Source organism: Tamandua tetradactyla, chromosome 24 (genome assembly GCF_023851605.1).
Source record: "Tamandua tetradactyla isolate mTamTet1 chromosome 24, mTamTet1.pri, whole genome shotgun sequence".
In the NCBI taxonomy this organism is placed as follows: domain Eukaryota; kingdom Metazoa; phylum Chordata; class Mammalia; order Pilosa; family Myrmecophagidae; genus Tamandua; species Tamandua tetradactyla.
The window spans coordinates 28,041,077-28,068,383 of NC_135350.1; the positions used below are offsets into that span (position 1 = coordinate 28,041,077).

A 27,307-nucleotide genomic window follows, 5' to 3' on the forward strand; every position below is an offset into this window, starting at 1 on the left:
TATCAGTAATTCTTAACATCATCACATAGATGCATGATCATCGTTTCTTAGTACATTTGCATCGGTTTAGAAGAACTAGCAACACAACAGAAAAAGATATAGAATGTTAATATAGAGAAAAAAATAAAAGTAATAATAATAGTAAAAAAAAAAATGTTGTGACTAACCTTCATTTGTACCCAGTTATCCAGTTTTGGAACTTTAGAGTCTTGTAATTGCTAAAGACAGTCCCTAATATTTATTAATGAAGGGTCTTGGGTCAGCCCAGAAAACTCACCCCAAATCGAGAGTTAACATGATGACCCAGACTGGATCTGATCAAAGTCACCTGACATGTGCAGTAGCTTATACTTTAACCTACAAGTCACCTATATCTCATTCTGCCATTTTCTTTCATACGTTCTGTGACTAAGCATGTAATCAATCTGTACACGCTCAATAATTAGACCACCTCAGATTACATCATCTGGGGCCACTGTGCTCAATATCCTAAATCCTGCCCATCTTTTTTCTAATAAAACTACCTGAATGACTGCATGTTCTAGTTTGCTAGCTGCCAGAATGCAATATACCAGAAATGGAATGGCTTTTAACAAGGGGAATTTAATGAGTTGCTAGTTTACAGTTCTAAGGCTGAGAAAATGCCCCAATTAAAACAAGTCTATAGAAATGTCCAATCAAAGTCATCCATGGAAAGATACCTGGGTTCAAGAAGGCCGATGAAGTTCAGGGTTTCTCTCTCAAGTGAGACAGCACATGGCAAACACAGGACTTCTGTCTCAGCTGGAAGGTCACGTGGTGAATACGGCATCACCTGCTAGCTTTCTCTCCTGGCTCCTGGCTTCATGAAGCTCCCCGGGAGGCATTTTCCTTCTTCATTTCCAAAGGTCGCTGGCTGGTGGACTCTCTGCTTTGTAGTGCTGCAGCATTCTCTGCTCTCTCTGAATCCCTCATTCTCTCAAGTATTTCCTCTTTTATAGAACTTCAGAAACTAATCAAGACCCACCCCAATGGGTGGAGACATGTCGTCCCTTAATCCAGTTTAACAACCATTCTTGAATAAATCACATCACCTAGGGAGATGATCTCATTACAGTTTCAAACATAGAGTATTGAATAGAGATTATTCTACCTTTATGAAATGGGATTTATATTAAAACATGGCTTTTCTTAGGGGGCATACTTCCTTTCAAACCAGCACACTGCATTTTAGGAAGACATATTTTGGGCCACTCGGCCATCTGTTCTCCTACTACACATCTAGTGATAAACCTTTCTAACTTTGAAATCTTGGTGTCTCAAGAATTGGTTATTGAGTGAATTGGGCAAAAGAATCCATGTCCTTTGTCTAGTAACAATACTATTTGCTCTACTTTTTTGCGTATTTGTAACTTTTCATAATATAAAGTAAGATAGGGAGCAAATGGGGAGTTTAATATACAGAATGTGGAGAGTTTCAGCCTCCTATCCTACTCCATTGTCAGACGTAAGAAAAGACCTTTAGACACTGACATTTGGGTAAAAACCTTGAACCCCCTGAACTCGGGGAGACAGATTTTGGGCTGATAGACAATCTGTTCTTCTACTACGTGCCTAGTAATAAACTCTTTCTCTTTTTGAAAAAAAAATATATATATTAGTATATATACATACCTGTGGAACAAAGCAAAACATCCAGAAGTAGATCCATGCAAACATGGGCAATTGACTTTTTTTTAAAATATAAATTTAAATATAATTATACAGTCATTATCAAGCATCAGGGCTTGATCAGTAATAAAAATCATCCCTTAAATTTCTTTTTTACACTAGACATGAAAAAGAAATATCTATATAATGAGTTAGTAGTCACAATTATTTTTTAAATACTAATTTCTTAGTTATACCTCCTTACTCTCATTGATCTTTCTCTCAATTTTCAGGGATATCTGGGAATGACCATTTTAACTTCTTCATGCTGGAAAGGGTTATTGACTTTATGGGGTAAAGGAATTAAACTGGTTATTGTTCTTGGAGAGGGGACTTATCTGACCTAGGATCAATCTGGAAGCCTTAAGTTTCTTGAAAAACAAACTTACTAAGAAAAAGTTTTATAGAAACTTAAATAGAAGCCCAGGGTACTCCCTAGGCTTTTCAGGAATACTGTTCATTGGGGCATTATTGCTGGACAAAGGTCATGTATTCTTTTGCCCACATTCTCAATAACCAATTCCTGAGACACTGGGGTTTCAAAGAGAGAAAAATTTTATTACTAGGTGTATTAGTTAGGGTTTTCTAGAGAAACAGAATCAACAGGGAACACTTGCAAGTATAAAATTTATAAAAGTGTCTCATGTGACCACAGGAATGCAGAGTCCAAAATCCACAAAGCAGGCTGCGAAGCCGACGACTCTAATGGATGGCCTGGATGAACTCCACAGGAAAGGCTCACCAGCCAAAGCAGGAATGAAACCTGTCTCCTCTGAGTCCTCCTTAAAAGGCTTCCATGATTAGATTTAGCATCACTAATTGTAGAAGACACTCCCCTTTGGCTGATTACAAATGCAATCAGCTGTGGATGCAGCTGACGTGATCATGACCTAATCCTATGAAATGTCCTCATTGCAACAGACAGGCCAGCGCTTGCCCAATCAGATAAACAAGTACCACAACTCGGCCAAGTTGACACGTGTCCCTAACCATAACAGTTCACCCCTTGTCAACTTGGCACCTATATATATATCACCTTAAACCATACTTAATTTCCAAATGAAAAACAAATAAGCACACATTTTTTTTCTTTTACCTGACAATACTCAACTGTTCTGCGTATAACTGGAAATACATTAAATCTTTCCAGAATAGGGTGGAAATACTTGGGCAACATTCATTCTTAAACTTGATATCTTACAACTTAAATAGTATAACATGAACAAAACAGCATTACAGTCCTCATTTCTGTAACTGATCACGTGGTTGAAGTTCATATTTATCACTACCTTCTTCCACTACCTATTCCATGTTCCCTTTACCCTCAGCAAGCACTTCAGCTGGCCATGGTTCTTTGCCTGGTGGGGTGACCCAAACCTTCATTCCTGAAGTTTCAGAGCCATTAGTAGTCCTGCCTGGATGGTGTTGTTGCAGTTTTCCATTGATTTTAATCACAGGGCATGGTAGTACTAATAGACGCCCTAGGGGATCTCCTATATCCCAAGAAAACTCTTCTTTACCTCCATTATGTAGTTGCAATCCTACTTCCTTCTGATAGTCAGGGCCAATTACCCCAGACAATAATGTAATCCCCTTCTTGGCTTGTTGAACCAGAGGCATAAGTAGGCCAAAGTGACCAGTTGGCAATCTTAACTTCCAGTTCAGTGGTATCACTGTTGTTTCTCCTGGAGGAAGCATACCCCGTTTTGGAACTAAAACCTGTAGACCAGCAGAACTCAGGGTGGCAGGGACAGGAAGCAAAAATTTTCTTAGTGGATCACTAGGGGTAATAGTGACTGGTACCACACCCATTTCCACCCCTTGGTTCCTGGACCCATGGATCCTGGCTATGGGAGAAATAGAACCATACAGCGGACACTGATTCAGAGCATACACAGCTTCCTGGAGAACATTACCCCAGCCTTTCAAGTTTTTGCCACCTAGTTGGCACCATAATTGTGTTTTCAAAAGGCCATTCCACCGTTCTATCAATCCAGCTGCTTCTGGATGATGGGGAACGTGGTAAGACCAGAGAATTCCATGAGCATGTGCCCATTCCCGCACTTCATTTGCTGTGAAGTGTGTTTCTTGATCCAAAGTAATGCTATGTGGAACACCATGACGATGGATAAGGCATTCTGTAAGCCCATGGATGGTAGTTTTGACAGAAGCATTGTGTGCAGGGAAAGCAAACCCATATCCAGAGTATGTGTCTATTCCAATTAGAACAAATCGCTGCCCCTTCCATGAAGGGAGTGGTCCAATGTAATCAACCTGCCACCATGTAGCTGGCTGGTCACCTCAGGGAATGGTGCCATATCGGGGGCTGAGTGTGGGTCTCTGCTGCTGGCAGATTCGGCACACAGCAGTGGCTGTAGCCACGTTAGCCTTGGTGAGTGGAAGTCCATGTTGCTGAGCCCATGCATAACCTCCATCCCTACCACCATGAACACTTTGTTCATGAGCCCATTGGGCAATAACAGGAGTTGCTGGGGAAAGAGGCTGAATGGTATCCACAGAATGAGTCATCTTATCCACTTGATTATTAAAATCTTCCTCTGCTGAAGTCACCCTCTGGTGTGCATTCACATGAGACACAAATATCTTCATGTTTTTAGCCCACTCAGAAAGGTCTATCCACATACTTCTTCCCCAGACCTCTTTGTCACCAATTTTCCAATTATGGTCTTTCCAAGTCCCTGACCATCCAGCCAAACCATTAGCAACAGCCCATGAGTCAGTATACAAACGCACCTCTGGCCAGTTTTCCTTCCAAGCAAAATGAACAACCAGGTGCACTGCTCGAAGTTCTGCCCACTGGGAGGATTTCCCCTCACCACTGTCCTTCAAGGACACCCCAGAAAGGGATTGTAATGCTGCAGCTGTCCACTTTCGGGTGGTACCTGCATATCGTGCTGAACCATCTGTAAACCAGGCCCGAGTTTTCTCTTCCTCAGTCAATTCACTGTAAGGAACTCCCCAAGAGGCCATAGCTCTGGTCTGGGAAAGAGAAGGTAATGTGGCAGGAGTGGAAACCATGGGCATTTGGGCCACTTCTTCATGTAACTTACTTGTGCCTTCAGGACCTGCTCTGGCTCTATCTCGTATATACCATTTCCATTTTACAATAGAGTGCTGCTGTGCATGCCCAACTTCATGGCTTGGTGGGTCAGACTACACTCAACTCATGATAGGCAACTCAGGTCTCATGGTAACTTGGTGGCCCATGGTCAAGCGTTCAGTCTCTACTAAGGCCCAATAGCAGGCCAAAAGCTGTTTCTCAAAAGGAGAGTAGTTATCTGCAGCAGATGGTAAGGCTTGCTCCAAAATCCTAAGGGTCTGCATTGTGATTCTCCTATAGGGGCCTGCCAAAGGCTCCAGACAGCATTTCTATTTGCCACTGACACTTCCAGCACCATTGGATCTGCTGGATCATACGGCCCAAGTGGCAGAGCAGCTTGCACAGCAGCCTGGACCTGTCGCAGAGCCTCCTCTTGTTCAGGTCCCCACTCAAAATTAGCAGCTTTTGGGCAGCTGTGGACGTCCTCCCCGGAGAGGAGCTGAGATACACCTGTCTGGTGGAGCACCTGGTCCTGGACAGGCCCCTCCGTGTGACCAGGGTGAAAAGGGTGTTTTCAGGGACCGGGGACGAAGGTGGGGGTGAACCTCCTCCAAGTCCCTTCTCTTCCCTCCTGGTGGACAAGCCCTGTGTGTCCTCAGCTGTCTTCTGTCCACTCACACCTCATCCTCCATTGGGAAGTCCTTCTCGGTCTAACCTTCTTCATTCCTGCTGCTCCTTCTGCCAGAGCCTCAACATCTGACCGCTCTCTTTCCTCATACCATTCAGGGAGTAATGGCTCACTTCCCACTGGAGCCACCCCGAGGTGAGAATCTGGGCTCTAGCTTTTGAGATTTGCAGAAGGAAAGACTCACAATCTATGACTTGGGGAAGAACATGGGAACACTGCGAGGGCTGAGGGAGGTGATGATGGAGGATGAGTCCATCTCATCATTTTTGTCTCAGAGTCCCCTGGGGCCGTCCTTCCCCCATGCCCACGGACCTGGGACAAGTAGCCAGAACATGGAGCTTTTTCAAATGAAAGAAAAATGAAGGTATTTCCTCCCTCTGTTGACCTTTTCCCTTTTACATTGCTGGTCAGTGTTTGTGGTATAAGTTACATTGATTTTTTCACAAATCTCAAATTCCCCAATAAGGAGATTCTCTCTGAAACTGAACATTATGTTTTTAAAAGGCCACCAAACATCAGGGAAGAATTTTAAGGATATTCTAAAACCTGGAGACTTGAAAAAAATGATTTCAAGAAAGTGTCAAAGCATTCATGGAGAACTAGGCAGGGAATGTTTGGCTAGTAAAGCTTGCCCTTAATAAAATAATAAATGATCCTATGGTGTCAAAAAAAAAAAATAGCAGCTTTTCTGGTCACTCGATAAATGGGCCGGAGTAGCACACCCAAATGAGGAATATGTTGTTGCCAAAATCCAAAAAGACCAATTAGGCGTTGTGCCTCTTTTTTGGTTGTGGGAGGGGCCAGATGCAGCAATTTATCCTTCACCTTAGAAGGGATATCTTGACATGCCCCATACCACTGGACACCTAGAAATTTTACTGAGGTGGAAGGCCCCTGTATTTTTGTTGGATTTATCTCCCATCCTCTGACACGCAAATGCCTTACCAGTAAATCTAGAGTAGTTGCTACTTCTTGCTCACTAGGTCCAATCAATATGATATCTTCCATATAATGAACCAGTGTGATGTCTTGTGGGAGGCAGAAACGATCAAGTTCTCTGCAAACAAGATTATGACATAGGGCTGGAGAGTTGATATACCCCTGAGGTAGGACAGTGAAAGTATATTGCTGACCTTGCCAGCTGAAAGCAAACTGTTTCTGGTGGTCCTTACTAATAGCTATTGAGAAAAAAGCATTTGCCAGATCAATAGCTGCATACCAGGTACCAGGGGATGTATTGATTTGCTCAAGCAATGATACTACATCTGGAACAGCAGCTGCAATTGGAGTTACCACCTGGTTGAGTTTACGATAATCCACTGTCATTCTCCAAGACCCATCTGTTTTCTGCACAGGCCAAATAGGAGAGTTGAATGGGGATGTGGTGGGAATCACCACCCCTGCATCTTTCAAGTCCTTAAGAGTGGCAGTAATCTCTGCAATCCCTCCAGGAATATGGTATTGCTTTTGATTTACTATTTTGCTTGGTAGGGGCAGTTCTAATGGCTTCCACTTGGCATTTCCCACCATAATAGCCCTCACTGCACGAGTTAGAGAACCAACGTGGGGATTCTGCCAGTTGCTCAGTATGTCTATGCCAATTATACATTCCGGAACTGGGGAAATAACTACAGGATGGGTCCGGGGGCCCACTGGACCCACTGTGAGATGGACCTGAGCTAAAACTCCATTGATCACCTGGCCTCCATAAGCCCCCACTCTGACTGGTGGTCCAGAGTGATGTTTTGGGTCCCCTGGAATTAATGTCACTTCTGAACCAGTGTCTAATAATCCCCGAAATATCTGATGATTTCCTTTTCCCCAATGCACAGTTACCCTGGTAAAAGGCTGTCGGTCTCCTTGGGGAAGACTTAGAGGAAGGTTAACAGTATAAATTTGTGGCAGTGTAACAGGTTTCTCCCCCATAGGGACCTGGCCTCCCCTTCATTCAAGGGGCTCAGGGTCTGTAAACTGTTTCAAGTCTGGAAATTGATTAAGGGGCCGTGACTCTGTGTTTTTGTAATTCAGGTTAGGTTTCTGTTCCCTTGACCTAGAACTCTTTTGTTTATACAGCTCCAACAAGAATTTAGTAGACTGCCCTTCTATTGTATTTCTAGGCACCCCATGATTTACTAGCCAATGCCACAAATCTCTGCGTGTCATATAATTTTGATGCCTCCTTTGAGTTTGTTGTCTATTATAATAGCTGTATCTACCCTGTCTTTGGTGATTAAGTGCTGCCACCTGGCTTCTGCCAACTCGGGATCCTGTCATCTCCATTGTGTTTAAGGATTCCAGCTCAGTGACAGCAGTTCCTACAGTAATATCTGACCTACAGAGAAGTGCAACCACAGAGCTCTTGAGGGATGATGGTGCTAGTCTCACAAACTTATTTCTCACTGTTCTGGTTAAAGGTGTATCCTCTGGACATTCCTGGGGTGTAAGAGCAGGCTTTGCATGATAAATCCACTCTAACATCCCAATCTCTCTAAGCCTCTGGATCCCCTCATCTACATTATACCAGGGCAGTTCTGGCATTTCAACTTCAGGCAATGTTGGCCACCTTTTGATCCATGTCTCAACCAACCACCCAAACAAGCTGTTAACACCTTTTCTAACCGCTCAAGCTATAACATTGAATGCAGAATCTCTGCTTAGTGGGCCCATATCAATAAATTCAGCCTGATCCAGCCTTATATTCCTCCCACCATTATCCCACACTCTTAAAATCCATTGCCACACATATTCCCCTGATTTCTGTCTATATAAATTAGAAAACTCACACAGTTCTTTTGGAGTATAACGTACCTCCTCGTGTGTGATACTTTGTTCCTCACCTTTAGGGGCCTGTTGGGACTTTAGTCTAGTTATAGGTCTAGAAGAAATGAGGGGCGGTGGGGGTAGGTCATGAAAAGAATTAGAAATATCTTCCAAGCCATTTGCTTCAGGGCCTTCATTTGCAGTTTCATCTGGTGAAACAGGATTAATCCCTCTAGGGCTAATCCCTTCAGGAGGAGGTTGGGTGGCCAATTCCTCAAGGCAGGCTGGAGGTGGGGCGGCTATGTCCTCAGGGCAGACTATTACAGGGTTATCTAGAGAAGGCTCAGCATGGCCTAGGGTTTCAACCTCACCCCCAACATCATTATCAATCCATATGTCACCATCCCATTTTTCTGGGTCCCACTCCTTTCCAATCAATGCCCTCACTTTAACGGCAGACACCATGCAAGACTGAGATTTCAGTTTATGTTGTAAAGTTGCTACTCTAACAATAAGACTCTGAGTCTGATTTTCAGAGATCTCAAGTCTACGGCTACAGGAAATAAGATTTTCCTTCAGGATACTCATAGAAACGTCTACATCTTTCAGATGGTGCTTAAAGCTTCTCGTTTGAAGCCTTAAGCCCATCCCTTTCACCCCTTAATGTAGACAGTGTATCTAACAACAGCCAACCAACATCTCTATAACTCTTATTTCTACAAAACTCTGTAAAGGTGTCAAAAACATTATCCCCCAGAGTCTGGCTTCGTACAAGCGAAGCATTAGGAGAATCGAATGATGATATTTTGACTATCTCCTTTGCCAACTCACTCCATGGATTGGGAGTGTCATTCTGATTACAGGAATCAGAGTCCTTAGTGTCTCTGAGTCCAGTCAGAGTAGAAAACCATTCATAAAAACCCATTTTTAAGATTCTGTTTCTTAAGAACCACTCCTGGTACCAAGATGTATTAGTTAGGGTTCTCTAGAGAAACAGAATCAACAGGGAACACTTGCAAATATAAAATTTATAAAAGTGTCTCACGTGACCACAGGAACGCAGAGTCCAAAATCCACAGGGCAGGCTGTGAAGCCGATGACTCCAATGAATGGCCTGGATGAACTCCACAGGAGAGGCTCACCAGCCAAAGCAGGAATGGAACTTGTCTCCTCTGAGTCCTCCTTAAAAGGCTTCCCATGATTAGATTTAGCACCACTAATTGCAGAAGACACTCCCCTTTGGCTGATTACAAATGCAATCAGTTGTGGATGCAGCTGACGTGCTCATGACCTAATCCTATGAAATGTCCTCATTGCAACAGACAGGTCAGCGCTTGCCCAATCAGATAAACAAGTAGCACAACTTGGCCAAGTTGACATGTGTCCCTAACCATAACACTAGGGATGTAGTAGTAAAGCAGATGGCCTAGTGGCCCAAAATGTCTCCCTGAACTGCAGTAATTCAGATAGTTTTATTAGAGAAAAGATGGGCAGGGTTTAGGATAATGAGCACAGTGGTCCCAGATGATGTAATTAGAGGTAGTCTAATTATTGAGCATGTGCAGATTGATTACATGCTTAGTCATAGAATGTATGAAAGAAAATGGCAGAATGAGGTATAGGTGACTGGTAGGTTAAATCTAAGCTACTGCACATGTCAGGTGGGCCTATGCAGGTTAAATCCAGTATCAGTAATCAAAATAATTTTGGACTTGGGGTGGGTTAATTCCTGGTGGACCCAAGACCCTTCATTAACAAACATTAAAGCCTATATTTAGTGATTACAAGACCCTAAAGTTGAAAAACTTGCATAACCAGGTACAGATGAAGTTTAGACACAAGGTTTTTACAATCAGAGGAGCAGAAGATAAGGGCTATACAATCATTGACAGAGATCGAGGCAGTTGAATTACAATGAAGAGATTTCAGGTATTTCCCTATCTACTCCAATATGCTAGAAAGCAAAAAGGAATATTTATATAACAATTCAGTAATTAAAATCATCCCTTAAGTCCTGATTTCTTGGTTACAGCATGGCATACTGTGGTAGCTCGAAATATCTGGCTAAAGCTTATATAAAAGTAACCTCTGGAATGACAGCTTGATTTATTTGAAATCTTTTAGCCACTAAACTTTGTTCTGTTCTATTTCTTTTCCCCTTTTTGGTCATGGTGGCTCACTCTTAAATCTGCGTGAGGTACAAGGCATCACCAGACATTTGAAGGAACTCTCCAATGTGAAACACAAAGACAAACAAAAACAGAAACAAAAATCCCAACACCAATAAAACTGCAAGGAAACAGACAATAGAGAGAACAGAATTGTAATTAATTGATAATTATAATTGATATCCATGGAAATATGGAAGATGCAGTTATGAATAAAATAAGATTATAGTATAAGAAAGAACAATTGAAAATTAAAAATATGCTTGCTGAAATTAAAATTATAGAATGTGAGCTGGGAATAAAAAATACCTAGCAACATGATCTCATTAAGTCCTTGTTTGAAATGGAGTTTGAAAGTCAAGGAAACGATGGAGGTTTGCAGACATTATACTTGCCATAACTAGTGGAACGTGATCATACCTGAAATGAGGCCCAGAAATGTGAGTTTTAAGGGCCCACCAGGCCTCAATCCTGACTGTACATTCAAATTTACCAGAGAGGTTTTCTTTTTAAATTAATAGTACCTGGGTTTCATTTCCACTGGTTGTGATTATAATGAGGTGTAAAGAAGAGTTATTTTTAAAAGTTTCCCAGGAGATTTTCTTGTGCAGCCAGGATTGATAACCACTAATCTAGTGTGACCATCTCAAAAACAGAATCCATGCTTAATTTATCACTGTATACCAGTGCTTTACATATGGTAAGATTTTTACTATTTATGAAAACAAAAATAATAATGACTGATCATGGGTCCAAGTAAATGAGTAAAAGTAGAGCTAAAAATGGCTTTTCCCAGTCCCTTTAATCCCTGCACACTATTTGGTCAAATGAACGTTTATACTGCAATTTTCTTATATAGTAGCCATTTTTATTAGACTGCAGATGAAAAAGATATAATAATGGCATAAACAACTTGCCCCAATAAATCTTTCACTTCTGTTTGCAAGGCAGAATACTCTCAAGATCTGTCCCTTCTTCCTTAGGATGAATATGCTTGGCAAAAGATGCTTTTGGACTGTGGCTGCGGTTCTTTTTTGTAAAAATCATCTGTGGGGATTGTTAAAAATGTTGATTCCTGGATTCAATAAAATACTGATTCAGTAGCTCTGAAATGGGATTCTGGAGTGCTGTGTAATTAATAGGTTGTATCAGTGCAGGTAGTCTGCTGGCCACAGTTTTAAACAGCAATATAAACTGCGGCATTTTCAGTGTATGCCTAGGGCTTGGACTTGTCAAAGTTCATACTGTCATAAACGGAGACCTAATCCTCATTGGCCAGTGCCTCATAAGCATATTATGGAGCTTATTTCTAGTTGGCTTATAAAATCTTAAACCTGAGTTTTTAGGAGCAAGAACCTTGTTTTACTGCATTATCTTGTTTTAATGAAGCAAAGTTTTTTAGTAGTAGGAACTTAATGAAAAAGCAGAAGAAAAGGAAAAGCAAGTATTTGTTGAAGGGTTCAGTATTTCATATCTGCTTTATGCAAAACAGTTTCTCCAAGACTGCGTCTTTCACTTCACACATTATTTACACTTAATCTTTTCTCTATGATCCATAATAATTACCACTTAAACAACTGTTGAAAGTAGTAGGAAAGTAATTCCAGTTTGTCAGTAGCTGATTATTATTTTTTTACTGTGCTTGCCTATAGAGGGAGAAAGGGGTACAGATGTCTATAATAAAGCTCTAGTAAATAGGTTAATGTATATACAACATTATGCTTTTCATACTGAGTATATGATATATATATGTCATAGATATTTAGACATATAATTACGCAGGCGTTTTTTCTTCTAAAGTTAACTTATGAGTTCATATATGCTATAACTAAAGTGTATTTTTTCTACTAACCACCCAATAATGTCATAAATTTGCTCATTTCAGATAAGAACATGTGGGCCTTTGCATAACTTTTCAGAATCCAATCTATTTATAAGAAGAAGTACTTATACTTAAATACAAGTATAAGTTCTCTTAAAATATTTTAAAGTAATTATTGGTTTTATTATTCTATAAGGGATTTAAGATATTTTACTACAGTTAAAAGTGGTTAATTTACTTACTGGGAGCGAAATTATTTCTCAGAGAACATGTCACCAAGTTCATAATGTAGTCACTGAAAATGTAGGGCTAAATGCATGTATTTATGTATTCATCTGTTCATATGGCAAATATTTACTGAGCACCTACTATGTTCCAGGTATTCTTCTATACACTGGAATATAGCAGTGACCAAAACAGAAAAAATATAGCCTTGTACTCCTGGAGCTTACAACATTGCAGATTATCATATTTTGATAGCTATAAATGATAAGGTTAAAAAAAAGGCAGGAAAGGGGGCATGATTGTTTGGAAGGCAATGCAGTTTTATATTGAGTGGCCTGGAAAGACCTCATTAAGAAGGTGACATTGGGTAAAGACCTATGAGAAATGAAAGAGTGAGCCATAAAGTTGTCTAGGTGAAGAACATTCCAAGCAGGGGAATGGTAAATGCCAAGGTCCTGAGATGGATATATGTCTGATCTTTTTAAGGAACAGATGGAGCAGAGTCAGTGGGAGGAGGGGTGAGTGAGGGTGGATTTTGGCTTTTAATCTAGGTGAGATTGGAAGTGATTGGATGCGTTTGAGGAGAGTGATATGATCCGATTAGGTCTTAATAAGCCATCACTGGCTGCTGTATTGAAAATGGACTGAAGGTGGGCAGTGGAAACAGGGAGGGAGTTATGAGGCTTTCACAATCGTCCTGGTAAGAGATGTGGTGGTTTTGAGGTGGAGAGAAGTGGTTGGAATTTGGATATATTACAAAGATGCAGGTGACAGGATTTGCTGCTAGAACTTCATGATACATCCAATTTATAAACAAAGTATTCAATCCATAAATCAAGGAATAGTTCTTTCAACTATAAAAAGTAGAAAAGGGATATATGAGAGAATATTTGAATCTTTTTTATACTATAGAGCACATTTAATCAGGTAATTAAAATATTTGATGATAAATAGCACTTCTTGTTATATATTTAAATTGTATTACTAAGATAATGAAGCTCAATTAAAGGACTTACTGAATTTATTTTTATTGATTTTAAAACATTTAGATATAAGCTTAATGTCTTATATCTTCTAACAATAGTAGTTAAAGCAAAATAGTTCCTTAAAACTACCTTTCGGGAAAAAAAAGCAGGCTATTGTTGTTGTTGTTGTTTTTTTATAGAGAAATGCTGGTGTTCTCTTCTTTTTTTCTTTTTAACATGGTCAGGGACTGGGAAATGAATCCGGGTCCCCAGCATGGTAGGCGAGAATTTTGCCACTGAGCCACCGTTGTACCACCTTGGTATTCTTCTTCTTCTTTTTTTTTTTTTTGCCCTGGTATTCTTTTAAATGCAAGAAATACAGAAACCATTTTTATTTCTTCTTTTTAATGTTTAATCATGTGAAGAGAGGGATAATTTTTTCTGAGCTCTGTCAGTAGAGGGCAGCAAAGTTTCAGGTAGTGTGTTTTCAGGTTCAAGGAAGCTTTGCTAGGAAAAATTTTTTTTGTTGTTGCTCTTAAGAAGTTTGTTCTGATTTACTTTTTAATGAAGTGCTTTGGTAATATCATATAGGAATTTGTTTAAAAATTCTGCCGCTTTGGTTCAGATATTTAGCCAACTGTTCCCGTAGATATAGATCCTTTCCTAATGAGAACATCTATTTCTTTCTTTCTATAATTTAGGGAGTACCTGGGCCTGGAAAATATGACATTAAAAGTCAGTTTCAGAGGATTGAAAGTAAGACACTAAATATAAATGATGGATCACCTGCCTTTCTTTCTCAATCCCAGGTAATAGTCTACAGCCATTTTTTTTTTTTTTTTTATTAATTAAAAAAAGAATTAACAAAACAATTAGAAATCATTCCAATCTACATGTACAATCAGTAATTCTTAATAACATCACATAGTTGCATATTCATCATTTCTTAGTACATTTGCATCGATTTAGAAAAAGAAATAAAAAGACAACAGAATAAGAATTAAAACAATAATAGAAAGAAAAAAAACAAAAAAAACAAAAACAAAAAACCTATACCTCACATGCAGCTTCATTCAGTGTTTTAACATAATTGCATTACAATTGGGTAGTATTGTTCTACAGCCATTTTTATACATAAATATTCTATAAGTAAAATGTAAAGCCAGCAACAGAGCTAATGGTGTTTAGGGAGATTATAGAAGGAAAAGTGGAATTTAAGCAAATTAGAAACAGGAAGGGCCTAAGCAAATCATTTAGCCAAAAAATATGGGTGAAATGAAATAAGTTTAGAATATTAACCATAATACACAAGAGAAATATTTGAACTGAAACCATCTATTAACATTTTCTATTAATTACATTTGCATGTATGAAAGTTCAACTTCGGTTCTAAGAAATGCTTTGCCAGTGACCACGTACAGTGTTGACATATTTGGCATACTTTTCAGGGGATTTTCTGAAGGTGTTTTGTAGAGCCTGGCCATTGGTCATAATTACAGCTGCAACTGACCCTCATGAGTATCACTAGAGTCATAAAACTCTTTTTCACAGTATTCATTTCACATTCTCCAAGAAATGTTCTAAGTGGATTTGAAGGTATATAAAATATTTCTAAAGAAAGACAATTATAATATTAGCAAACCTTATAACATTGGCAAAAGCCTCCAGATCAAAGTAGTTGTGATATTTACCCACTCATACTATGTACGCTTGTAGCTATTTCATTTAACTTGGAAAAGTTAATCACCTTTCAAGTGACCATAGGTGACTTGTACTAAGTGGCTTCTCCTTCTTGGGGACAAGTAGATAGATTACAAATATATTTTTGAGATATAATTACATGACTTTGTAATGGATTAGACGCGGTACAGGGACTGGGAGGAATCGAGAATGAATATCAGGTTTCTGCCTTGAGCAACTTTGTGGATGGTGATACCATTTATCATATTATAGAACACAGAGAGTGGTGTGTTCTTGATTTGTTTTTTTTTAAATATCAGTTTTATAACTAGAACTAAATGTCATTATGCCATTTTCCCATATAGCCCTAATTTGGCATCATTTGCCACTAACTAAAATTTTAAAAATATATTTTCAGATATGGGGAAGAATGATACCAATTTTGTTTAAGGGGATGATGGAGAAAAGAATAATAGTTCTGAAGTGAAGGATATGGAGGAGTTAAACCAAAGAGGTCTCCCTTCTAGGTGTAGTGTTAGTGTTTAGTTGAATATGAACAGGCAGTTGATATGAACAGACAGATGAAAGAAAAAAACAATAAAACAATTAACAAGATGGACTTAGAACACAGAATTTCTGGTTTATAGGAATAAAGGCAGACTATGTTCTAGGCTGCTTATTTTGGTTATCTACAGAGTTTTCTGGTATTTTATCAAAATGAATTGAATTTCCTTATATCTTCAACTCTTAATGTATGAAATATAAAATTTTGTTTAAACAATGATTCTCAATCCTACCTGCAGATGAGAAACACCCAGAGTAATTGAAAACATTCTGATACCCAGGTGCCAATATACCCTTCTGTCTTCCCTCCGCAAGATTAATTCAGTTGATCTAGAATAGGGACCAGACATTGGTGTGTATGTTTTTAAAAATTCTTCATGTCATTCTAATCTGCAACCAGAGCTGGGAATTATCATTTTTTAAACATTATACTCAGCAACTAAATAAAGGGATGGTATTTAGGAAAAAAAATTTAAAGAGTCCTTTTTGGTACTTCCAGTAGTAAATTGCAGTTTGTTATTGTTAAGATTTACCAACGTTATGAAGTACAGAAGTGAATGTATGATATGCAAAATCTGGACCAAGTTAATTAAGTACAATAATGAATTATAAATTATTGCATTTATGGGTCCATGTGGATCGTAAATAGATAAATGAGTAGATAGATATATAGATAGAAAAAGAAACATGGAAAGAATTGGGAGAGGAAGGAGGGGTCTTGCTTACAGTAGAATGCTCAATTCTGACCGTTAAATGTAGAGAGAGTATTAGATTTGATCAAAATTATTATTACTAGTGAAGGAAAGAGGACATCCTGTGCCTACAGATGTGACCACAACATCACCTATTTAGTATCCTGAAAATGTACAATCTGAATAAATCAAGAGGAAGCATCAGAGAAATCCCAAATAAGAAAGATTCTATTGTACAAAAGGGGGCTGCTGTATTTTCCCAAAAGTGTTAGTCATTATTCTGTTTCAATGGAAAGGAAGGCTGTTGAAATGTTCCTAGATTGAAGGAGGCTAAAGATACATGAGGACTAAATGCAATACCTAATGATAGATTAGATTATGTATTGGAGGGGAAAAATGAATAAGGGACATTGTTAGATCAATTGATAAATTTGGTATATGAATGGTAGATTAGATAAAGATATTGTGTATATTATACATTTCCTAATGTTAGTAACTGTACTGGAATTATGTAAGAGAATAACCCTATTACTAGGAAAAATACAATGAAGTATTTAGGGGCAAAGGGCTATGACAGTTGTACATTTTTCTTAAATGATTCTTTTTATTTGTGTGAATGTTTGTGTGTGCAGAGAAAGAGAGAGGCACAGACAAAAAGAGAGAGGACTGGGCAAATGAATAAACAAATGGTGAACATGTTAAGAATAGGTGAATCTAGGTGAAGATTTTGTAGATATTTTATGTATTTTTTATTTTTATTTTTTGCATGGGCAGGCACTGGAAATCCAACCCAGGTCTCCAGCATGGCAGGTAAGAATTCTGCCACTGAGCCACCGTCACACTACCTTGTATTATTTTTATTCATACAATGTTTCTATAAGTTTGAAATTTTTTCCAAATAAAAAGTTAAAAATTATGATTTTAGAATGCTATGTTTCACAGGAGTTCATAGTGAAATATATGTAAATATACACAATACATATATTTAATACTCATAAATTCCTAATTACATCATATTTATAAACCACTTGAATCTAAGATTTTATTTTTCTTAAGGAACTTAGTGATATTGCTGAGTTAATTCAATACCTATATTAAGGAATTTTGTTAATTCATGTAATTTTATTACATAAAATGTAATATTACAGGGCTGTATGATGGTGGCTCAGTGACAGAATTCTTGCCTGCCATGCTGGAGACCTGGGTTCAATTCCCAGTGCCTACCCATGCAAAAAATAAAGGTAATGTTACATATATTCATATCATATAGTTTCTTATTATCTTAAATTGCAGAATATTTTAAATGTAAAAATTGCCCATATATTATCATCTAGAATCTCATGTTGCAGTGATTTTCTTTGAAACGTCTGTTTGCATTAATGTGGCACATAATGCATCACTATATTAATATATGGGTGACTTTACTAAAAGCCATATATTTTATGTTTTGATGAGTACAATATATTAATTCATCTACATTTTCTTCACTCCATTAAGAAATAAATTAAATGTCAAATATTATATTACTAAGAAGGCAGTTTTTAACTCATGAAGTATCAAAATGTGCTATAATCTCTCATTGGTGTATTTTCCCCTGTTCTTCACTAGAGATTTGTACCTATGAAATCAATCACCCCAGCTCCTGGCACATATAATGAAACTCGAACTGCTCTCAAGTCCTTGAAGAAAACATCAGGAATGAAAAATACTCCATTTGGTGTAAGTGCTGCTCGATTCACACAGGATTCCAGGACAGAGGAAATGCCAGGTTAGCAATTAATCCATATATTTCTAAAGTTGAGCTTTAGGTAACTTAATATTCCTAACAAAATGAATGCATCATGGAGTACAATTTTTTTCCCTATGGTTAGGGTTGTCATTTTAAGTTGACAAAGATTGTTTTCATAACATTGACTATGCCCTAAACACAGACAGATAAAATAATTTACAGTTTTACCAAGGTTTCAATTTAACATGTCACAAATTTTGTTTTCCCTTTTTCAGTAACTTCCCTGATTTTCTCTTGGTGGGTGAACATATATATTAACTCTATGGTCACTGTCATTAATATAATTTGTGATATTAATTAAATTTTTTATTTTGGAGATGCCCAATCACATAGTCTAGTATTCTATGGGTATTATAGTATACAGAGCTAAGAATATAATAGCAAAATAACTTCTACAATTGTTAATACATAGTTCTCATTATTGATTGCTACATAACAAACTCAGTGCCTTAAAATAACAGATGTTTTTATCAATGTCCTTATTTTGTATGATGGCTGGAAGGCAGGTTCAGGTGGGACTGTCATTCAGAGCACCTATATCTCTCCAGCGTGGCTGCCTCAGGTAGACAAATTTTTGACATGGTAGGCTCAGGGCTTCATGAGATATGGCTGGTACCACAAGGCTTCTCATGACTGTCACTTCAGAAATCCAAGGAATCACTTCTCTTGCATTTTATTAATTAATCAATTCACTTAGGGAAGCACATATTGAAGGACTTGAAACTTCATTTTTCAATGACAAGGTTAGCAAAAAAATTGGGGCTGTCTTTAATCCACTATAGTATACCCTCTGGCCACAAAATAACAACATTCTTCCTATACACAAAATACACCCATCTGTTTTCAAGGTCCCCAAAGACTCATGCAATTCTATGATCTTGAAGTTCAGGATCTTGTCATCTAAATCAGGTGAATGTGCGGATGAGGATTCTTGGGTGTGGTTCTTCAGATGCAGCTCTTTGAGTATGATTCCTCTCTATCTGAAGACCTGTGAGCTAGAAAGAAAATTTATCTGCCCCACACATCCAACATACAATGGTGGGAGAGAGATGAGATAATCAACCTGGATGCTCCTATTCAAAAACTAGAAAAACTAAAGGTCCACAGTAGTCCCAAGAACATAACAATTCTGAAATTCAGCCTGGCATGTGTTGCCATTTCCTTGTTTAGGATAAGGCCCAATTTGGCTCCCTGGGAATGACTTTTCATGGTTCTTGACTCTACTTTTTGGCCTCTTGTTTCTATCCTTTGAGTCATCCTTCCTTTTCCATAGAAATAAACTGTGTTTGCAGCTGGAGTTTTTTCAGCCGGTTTTGGACCCATAAAATGCTGGAGATCTATAAGCTACTTTTGATTTTGCATTATCTCTGTCTCTTTCATTCCAAGTTGGTATACTTCTTTAGAAAAACGTGTTAATTTCTTATTGCATTAATATATAATCAAATTCACTAGACAAAAGCCATATCCACATTTTCTTCTTAGAAAAGCCCTTCTCTACTTTGGGCTCGCTTTGAGATCGCTGTATTTCAATGTTCTTAAATTCTTAGGCGCACTATTGTTTTAGTCAAGAAGGTTTATGATATATATCCTTAAGTTGTTTAGAGATCCTTTTGTTTATATGAGAGATTCTATGGTACTACCTTAAATTTTTCTGAGGTCTTAACAAAGTGTTTTACAGCTGAACCTTAGATTTGGTTTTTATCCTCAGGCTACTTCTTACTTTGAGAGCTTTTTGCTGTCTGGAGAGACTGTAGATGTAGTTTTATTTTCAAACCCAGAAAACCCTGGTTTCTTTTCACTTCCCATAAATCCTACTTGAAAACTAACCAGTTTTAGCTCATCTCTTTCTGACTATACATTCTCACACATGGTGCTAAAAGAAAGTTGTTGACACTTTTGACATTCAGCCTGGAAATATCCTTAGGTAGAATCCACCTATTCATTAAGTACTTTCTTCATTACCTCAAGCATTAGTTTTGCTAAATTTACTGCCATTACACAATACCAGTTATCTTTCACCCAGCCTTCAGTAACATTTTCCTCACTGTTCCTTAAGCCATTGTCAACTTTCTCCTGAAGGCCCTTTCTCTAAGTCTTGAGGTTGTTTCAGCTTCTGATCCATTGCCTGATCCCAAAAACATTTCCACGTGTTTTAGACTGTAGTTACAGTATTACTCTATTCCTGGTACATGTTTGCTACTCACCCCATTGAACTGCTGAGTCTCATTCTTCTCTTCTTCAGTCTTGGCTGACCTCTATGGCTTTCTTGACCAATAGCATGCAATGGAAGTGATCATCTAGTACTTCTGAGGCAAGGTTATAAACTTTACAGATTCCACCAAGGGCCTCTTGAAACATTTGGTTTTGGAGTCCTGAGTCTCTATGTAAGAAGTCTAACTTAAGACTGTAATTCTATAAGAGCTGGGCATTCATTTTAACATAAATTAACTGTAATGTTAATTTAAATATTAATGTACACATTACTTTATTGAGTGTCCCACTACCTTGAGGCTTTTTTTCTTATTTTCAATTTAATGGCCCACTGTTTTTTGTATAAAGTATTATAAATTCCCTAATGGTTAGTTTATTTCTGAAGAGACAAGTTAAATTAGCAAGGGCCTCTAAGATCTAATCCTGAGTCTTACATATTTTGGATTACTATGAATGGTCTTTATGAAACTTTGGTTTCTTTCAATGTAAATATTAGGTTACAATAGTGAATTGAACTCTTCAAAAAGTTATAAAGCAGATTTGAATACTTAACATAGGGTTTCATAACTGTTGCAAGTTACTATTAGCAGGCACATTTACACATTTTTAATTATTTTTGGATAAAATTACCTTGTCAGACATGGTTTTGAAAATGTTTTCCCCTATCTTCAGCTTGCCTTTTCGTTTTTATAACTTTCTTTTAATGAACAAAATCTTATAATTTTGATGAAATCCAATTTATTTACTTTTTCTTTCATTGTTACTCCTTTTTGTATGCTGTCACGACATCTTTCTCCAGCCTATGATAATAAATATTTTCTCATATGCTTTCTTATAGAAGTTTTAAATCTTTAGTGTTTACATTTATCATCCATTTTGAATTAATATTTGTGTATGCTAGGTGGAAAGGTGAGGGTGGTCTTAGAATGACTTAATTAACTAGGAGAATGTGTCAAGTCAGAGAATAAAAGAAGAAGAACAGTGTGCTAAGGGGAATGGGACACGTTATTTTCAGTTTAAGTACATGCTAGGGTTGAATCACTCAAGAATTGTTGAGTCAAGAAAAGATGACCTGTATAGGTCTTTGGATAAGTATAGGAAGTTGATAGTCATGATGTATGTATGTACAAATCTATGATGAATTCTTACCATGTTCAAGATACGTTTTGAAAATACTGATTGTATATGTTTAGAAATGCAAAAAGGCATTTTAAGACTAAACTTTTAGTGGAAGACTAATGTTTATATTCTGGTAGAAAATATTTCTTATCTAGACCCTCTATTTATTACAATAATCACAATATAATGCCAATAATTTTTGTAAAAATCATAGAGCCAAAATTTCATTTTTCAATAATCTGCTGACCTCACTTACATATTGCTATATACTTTCTTCTTTTTAGCTGTATCTATTTGTTTCTTTAATATTTGTTTTTAATTGTGAAAGATAACATAAATACAAAAAAGCAATACATTTCAAAGTATTCTGCAACAGTTGGTTGTAGAACAGATTTCAGAGTTTGGTATGGGTTACAAGTCTACAATTTTAGGTTTTTCCTTCTAGCTGCTCCAAGACACTGGAGACTGAAAGAAATACCAAAACAATACTCATTTGTTAAATTCTATCTTCTATGTTATAACTCCTCCTTCTCTTTTGATCTTTCTCTCAATCTTTAGGGGTATTTGGGCTATGCCCAATGGAAAGAGCTGTCAATAATATGGGATAAGGGTATGGAACAAGTTGTTGTTCTGGGAAGGCTGGCCCCTCTGGGTTTCAGGACTAAACTGGCCTAGGAACATATCCGGAGGTTGTAGGTTTCTGGAAAGTAATTGTATTTTTCTAAAAATTACTTAAAATCATATTCATGCTTATGGGCAGGCCATGGTGGCTCAGCAGGCAGATTTCTCACCTGCCATGCCGGAGACCTGGGTTCGATTCCTGATGCCTGCTCGTGCAAAAATAAATAAATAAAATACATATATTTTTTTTAAAAAAAAAATCATATTCATACTTATACATGATGTTCTTTATAATTTTAGGTCCTGGGTTTTATAATATTCTAAACAGTACTGTAATTGACAACTTTAGAAATACCTGCTTGGAGAAACAGAAGAAAAGTGCATTTGGATCTTCTGTTCCTCGGACTTTCTTCCTGGTTCACAAAGAAGCTTATACTACCCCTGGGCCAGCTGATTATCAGGTAATATGTGAATACCAAAATAACATTTTTCAACTTTATACCAAGCCCTTAGGGTTGTTCTTAAAATTACATGTGAGATATATATGCCTCATTAGTATGTCATAATATTATTGAAATTACCTGAACATGGTAACTTATGGCATAAGAATAAAAATTAACTTGGTTCATAGCTATATTTTGTAATTTCTTTTTAAATGGATCCTCTTTATTACCTCTTTGAGGACTTTAAACTTCTTTAAACAACAACTTATCTTCATTTTAGGATTGCTCACTATTTTCTGGGAGTTAATTAACTTCAAATTAGGTAGTTTTTAAATTCTCTTGGCTGTTTTATATATTTTTTTGTAGAGATCTTACACATGTTTTATCAGATTTATTCTTAGGTATTTAGTATTTTTCATTCTATTGTGAATAGTACCTTTTAAATTTTTCATCATTTAACTTACTGTTATTGGTTTAAAGAAATATAATAGCTGTTTTAGATTTGCTTTACTAAGGATCCAGAATTCATGCTAATTCAATTATTAATTCCACTAATTTATTATTAGTTTCTTTTGAATGTTCCCCAAGCACAATTATGCTATCTGTGAATAATGGCAGTTTAATTTCTTTGTTCTTTATATTATACCCTTACTAAGTGGATTAATCTGGGTTCCTGTAGGAAGGCAGTACACAAACTTTCATGGGCAGCAAGATGAGGAAAAAATGAATAAGGCAGAGAAAGAGAGAATTCAAAATCAAGGAGATATCTTACCAAACTGGTCACAGCATCACAAGAAAATGCAGCTAATTCCTTGGTCATATAGGATATCTGAAAGAGTCTGTGGAGTGGTGGAAGATAGGAGAAATTTATCTGGTGACTCCTTGCAATCTCTTACCTTTTGTTGGTCGAGGTTTGTTTCACAAGCTCTCTTGCTTGTGTTTACATGAGCCCTCTTGGCAGAAGCTGTTTCTTAGTACTCTGCGGTACAATATGGAAGTGATGGTAAAGCTCGGAATGTCTGCTGGTCTAATTGGGAAGGGCCTGGATGTCCAAGCTGCTGGGGCACCTGCCACCCTGTGAACCAAGAGTACTATGCTAGAGCTTGGCCAACATTCTGGGGAAAGCTGACACAGCCAAATCACATGAAAAGATAAGGCAAAAGGCATTTGTGGCCAGGGTTCTCCACCCAGAAAATACTCAAAGGTTTAGGGGCAGGTGAAGGTGAGTGAATTTGCCTGAGGTGCAGATCCTGATTCTGATTAACTGTATCTGTGGTCAGCCTAGCCTATCAGTCACTAAAGCTGAGGTTCTGTCTGGTTCTTATTTTAGTGTTTTCAGTTGTTATATATATTTTTAGGCTATGTTATAAGATAAATTTAAATTTAGTATTGTCTTAGGTTCTTTATGACAATAGTTTTTTTTTTTGCATTTTCCCCTCTATTTAGTGTATTAACATTTTATTTTCTTTTAATGGCTACCTTAAAAATTAAAATGTACATCCTTGATTTATTAAAGACTAAAATAAATTAATAATTTTACTTTTTCCTGGACAATGCACAAGGAAATTTGAACATTTTAAATTAAATTTCCTGCTTCCAACTTATATGTCACTTTTGTGTTTTATTTTAACATGTATTTTATGTTTATATCGTGTTATACAATCAATATTCATTTAGATTTATCCATATATTTACTCATTCTGCTGTTCTTTATTTCTTCCTCCAACTCCAAAGTTCCATTTGAGATAATTTCCCTTCTACCTAAAGAAGATTTCCTTCAGTAGTCTAAAGCCTTGTATTTGTGGAATAGATGTGGAGTAGGATGCAGGCCACGGGGCGGGACACAACAGTGTGGTAATGCATTGCAGAGCAGGCATAGGTGCAGGTTGGGGATGCTATGCTGGTGCCTGTGAGCAAGGGCACCCAGCAGTGGGGAAGATGTGGCTGTGCCGGTGTATGGGTCTAGGGGGCGGAGCCCTGGTGTGCAAGCACAGAGCTCAGGTAGTGGTCGGTGTTGCGCCTGAGTGGGCTGGGGGTGGATGTGGCCCAGCTGTGCAGATCAGCGCTTGCCCAGAGCTAGGGGGAATGACTAGGGGCTTTGCACATGTGCAGATCTGAAAGTGCCATAAACTGATGTACATGTGGGCAGAGTTGGTGTGTGGGGGGGCAGGTGGGGTTGCAGGACTGTATGGGCTCGAGGCAGGGGTAGCCTGGGTATGGCGGTAAGCACCTGCAGCCTGTATGTACTTTGGAGCACCTGCAAGGGGCACGGACTGGGAGATAGGGCTTATGAGGAGTGGGGCGAGACTGCACTTTTGCAAAAGTAGGCTGGGTTAGGGCGGGTGTGCGCTCACTTGGGGTGCGGTTGTGGGGCAGGTACATGTGCAAGGGGTTGGTGGGGTGGGTGTGCTTGGAGTGCAGGGAAGGGGGCAAGTGATCGGGTTCATGTACATGGGTTATGGGGTGAGTCGAGGGTCACAGGGCTTCCTTGGTGAGGGTGGTGTGGTCAAGGAATGCAGATTGGCTTACTTCTTGGTCCCCTTCTCCCCGTCAGTGCACAGTAGGGCTCCAGGTTCCACATTAGGCTGTTTGCACCAGCTGAACGGTTCTCTGCTTCTCAGTTCCTCAACTTTGTAACCAGGGCCACCCAAAGACTGCGTTGTCAACAGCTCAGCTGATAACTGTCTTCCCCTGGGTTTACACTCACAACAAGATAAGCATGATGATGCTTTCACCAAATTCCAGTGCTCAGAGGTTCTTTATCACTCTAGAAAAAGTACCATTTACATGGAGGACTCTCCTTTAATGCAGTTGACAGGGTCATCAGCTGTGAACATGACCCAAGAACTTCCCGAGCTATGGGCCCCTCCTCCATGGGTCCCTTGGACCTAAAGAAGATTTGAGGATAATGAATAAGCTTGTCTTTGTAAAATCCAGTTCATTTCTGGTATATTGTATTTTGACAGCATTAGCAAACTGAAACACATATCACGGCACTGCCTTTTTTTTTTTTTTATTAACGGAAAGAAAGAAAAAAAAAGAAATTAACACAACATTTAGAAATCATACCGTTCTACATATGCACTCAGTAATTCTTAACATCATCACATAGATGCATGATCATCGTTTCTTAGTACATTTGCATCGGTTTAGAGGAACTAGCAACACAACAGAAAAAGATATAAAATGTTAATATAGAGAAAAGAAATAAAAGTAGTAATAATAGTAAAAAACAAACAAAAAAAAACCCTATAGCTCAGATGCAGCTTCATTCAGTGTTTTAACATGATTACTTTACAATTGGGTATTATTGTGCTGTCCATTTTTGAGTTTTTGTATCTAGTCCTGTTGCACAGTCTGTATCCCTTCAGCTCCAATTACCCATTATCTTACCCTGTTTCTAACTCCTGCTGGACTCTGTTACCAATGACATATTTCAAGTTTATTCTCGAATGTCCGTTCACATCAGTGGGACCATACAGTATTTGTCCTTTAGTTTTTGGCTGGACTCACTCAGCATAATATTCTCTAGGTCCATCCATGTTATTACATGCTTCATAAGTTTATCTTGTCTTAAAGCTGCATAATATTCCATCGTATGTATATACCACAGTTTATTTAGCCATTCTTCTGTTGATGGACATTTTGGCTGTTTCCATCTCTTTGCAATTGTAAATAACGCTGCTATAAACATTGGTGTGTGTGGCATATTTCTCAGGGACTGGAGCCTAGCCATGCTTAAAATTTTTTAATCCTTCTCTCCCTCTCTACATTCACTCTCTGCCCTCCGTACCTGTAACCCCTCTCTCTGTTCCCCCCTTCCCCCTCTTGTTGTAGACCGCCCATTTCCGTAGCTCACCACTAAACCGCAAGCCTTCCTGTTATTCTCTTCACTCCTCTATACCTAACCTAAGCCCTCAGCCTAGCAACTGCCTCCTGCCTTGTGTGATTGGCTGTCCCTTCCTGACGTGTGCGCCCAAGACTCCACCCCTCCCCGAGAGTACTTAAGCCCCACGCTTACCCCGCTCTGGGTCGTCCGAGCCCTGGGGTCTTCGGACCCCAGACGTCTCACTCCTCGGGTTCCCGGGTGGCCCATCCCGGAGTGTAACAATAAAAGCTTAAAACCCGCATCTGGCCTGAGTGACGACTTCTCGCGACCGCTGGCTGGGGAAAGCGCCTGGCTCCAGCTTACCCAGGTTAATTTCCTGCGAGCTCGCCCCAAACCCACCCAGTGTACCGGTCACGCGGCCCGGCTGAAGCTATCAGCGGCAGGTGTGCAAATGTCCGTTTGTGTCTTTGCCCTTAAGTCCTTTGAGTAGATACCTAGCAATGGTATTGCTGGGTCGTATGGCAATTCTATATTCAGCTTTTTGAGGAACCGCCAAACTGCCTTCCACAGTGGTTGCACCATTTGACATTCCCACCAACAGTGGATAAGTGTGCCTCTTTCTCCGCATCCTCTCCAGCACTTGTCATTTTCTGTTTTGTTGATAATGGCCATTCTGGTGGGTGTGAGATGATATCTCATTGTGGTTTTGATTTGCATTTCTCTAATGGCCAGGGACATGAGATAATATTTGGAAATGACATATCAGATAAAGGTCTAGTATCCAGAATATATAAAGAGATTGTTCAACTCAACAACAAAAAGACAGCCAACCCAATTACAAAATGGGAAAAAGACTTGAACAGACACCTACGAAATACGGATGGCCAAGAGGCACATGAAGAGACGGCACTGCCTTTTAATAAACTTCCTTTGCCCAAGACTCTGAGCTGTCCGTCAGGTATAGAAAGAAGTCTAAGTACC

At 38.5% G+C, this 27,307-nt stretch overlaps 1 protein-coding gene across 9 annotated transcripts in view; it reads left to right on the forward strand.

Annotated features, from left to right (window-relative positions):
• The window catches only part of STPG2 (sperm tail PG-rich repeat containing 2), an 846,203-nt gene that overhangs the window by 241,500 nt on the left and 577,396 nt on the right, over positions 1-27,307 (forward strand). For all 9 annotated transcript variants that reach the window (XR_013168349.1, XM_077142787.1, XM_077142790.1 and 6 more), the window contains 3 exons: positions 14,080-14,187; positions 17,923-18,082; positions 22,355-22,515. Coding sequence is in view for 8 of the 9 variants with exons in the window: in XM_077142787.1 (XP_076998902.1) it covers positions 14,080-14,187; positions 17,923-18,082; positions 22,355-22,515 (429 nt within the window). In the remaining variant the exon portion in view is untranslated. The remainder of the gene's footprint in view (positions 1-14,079; positions 14,188-17,922; positions 18,083-22,354; positions 22,516-27,307) is intronic.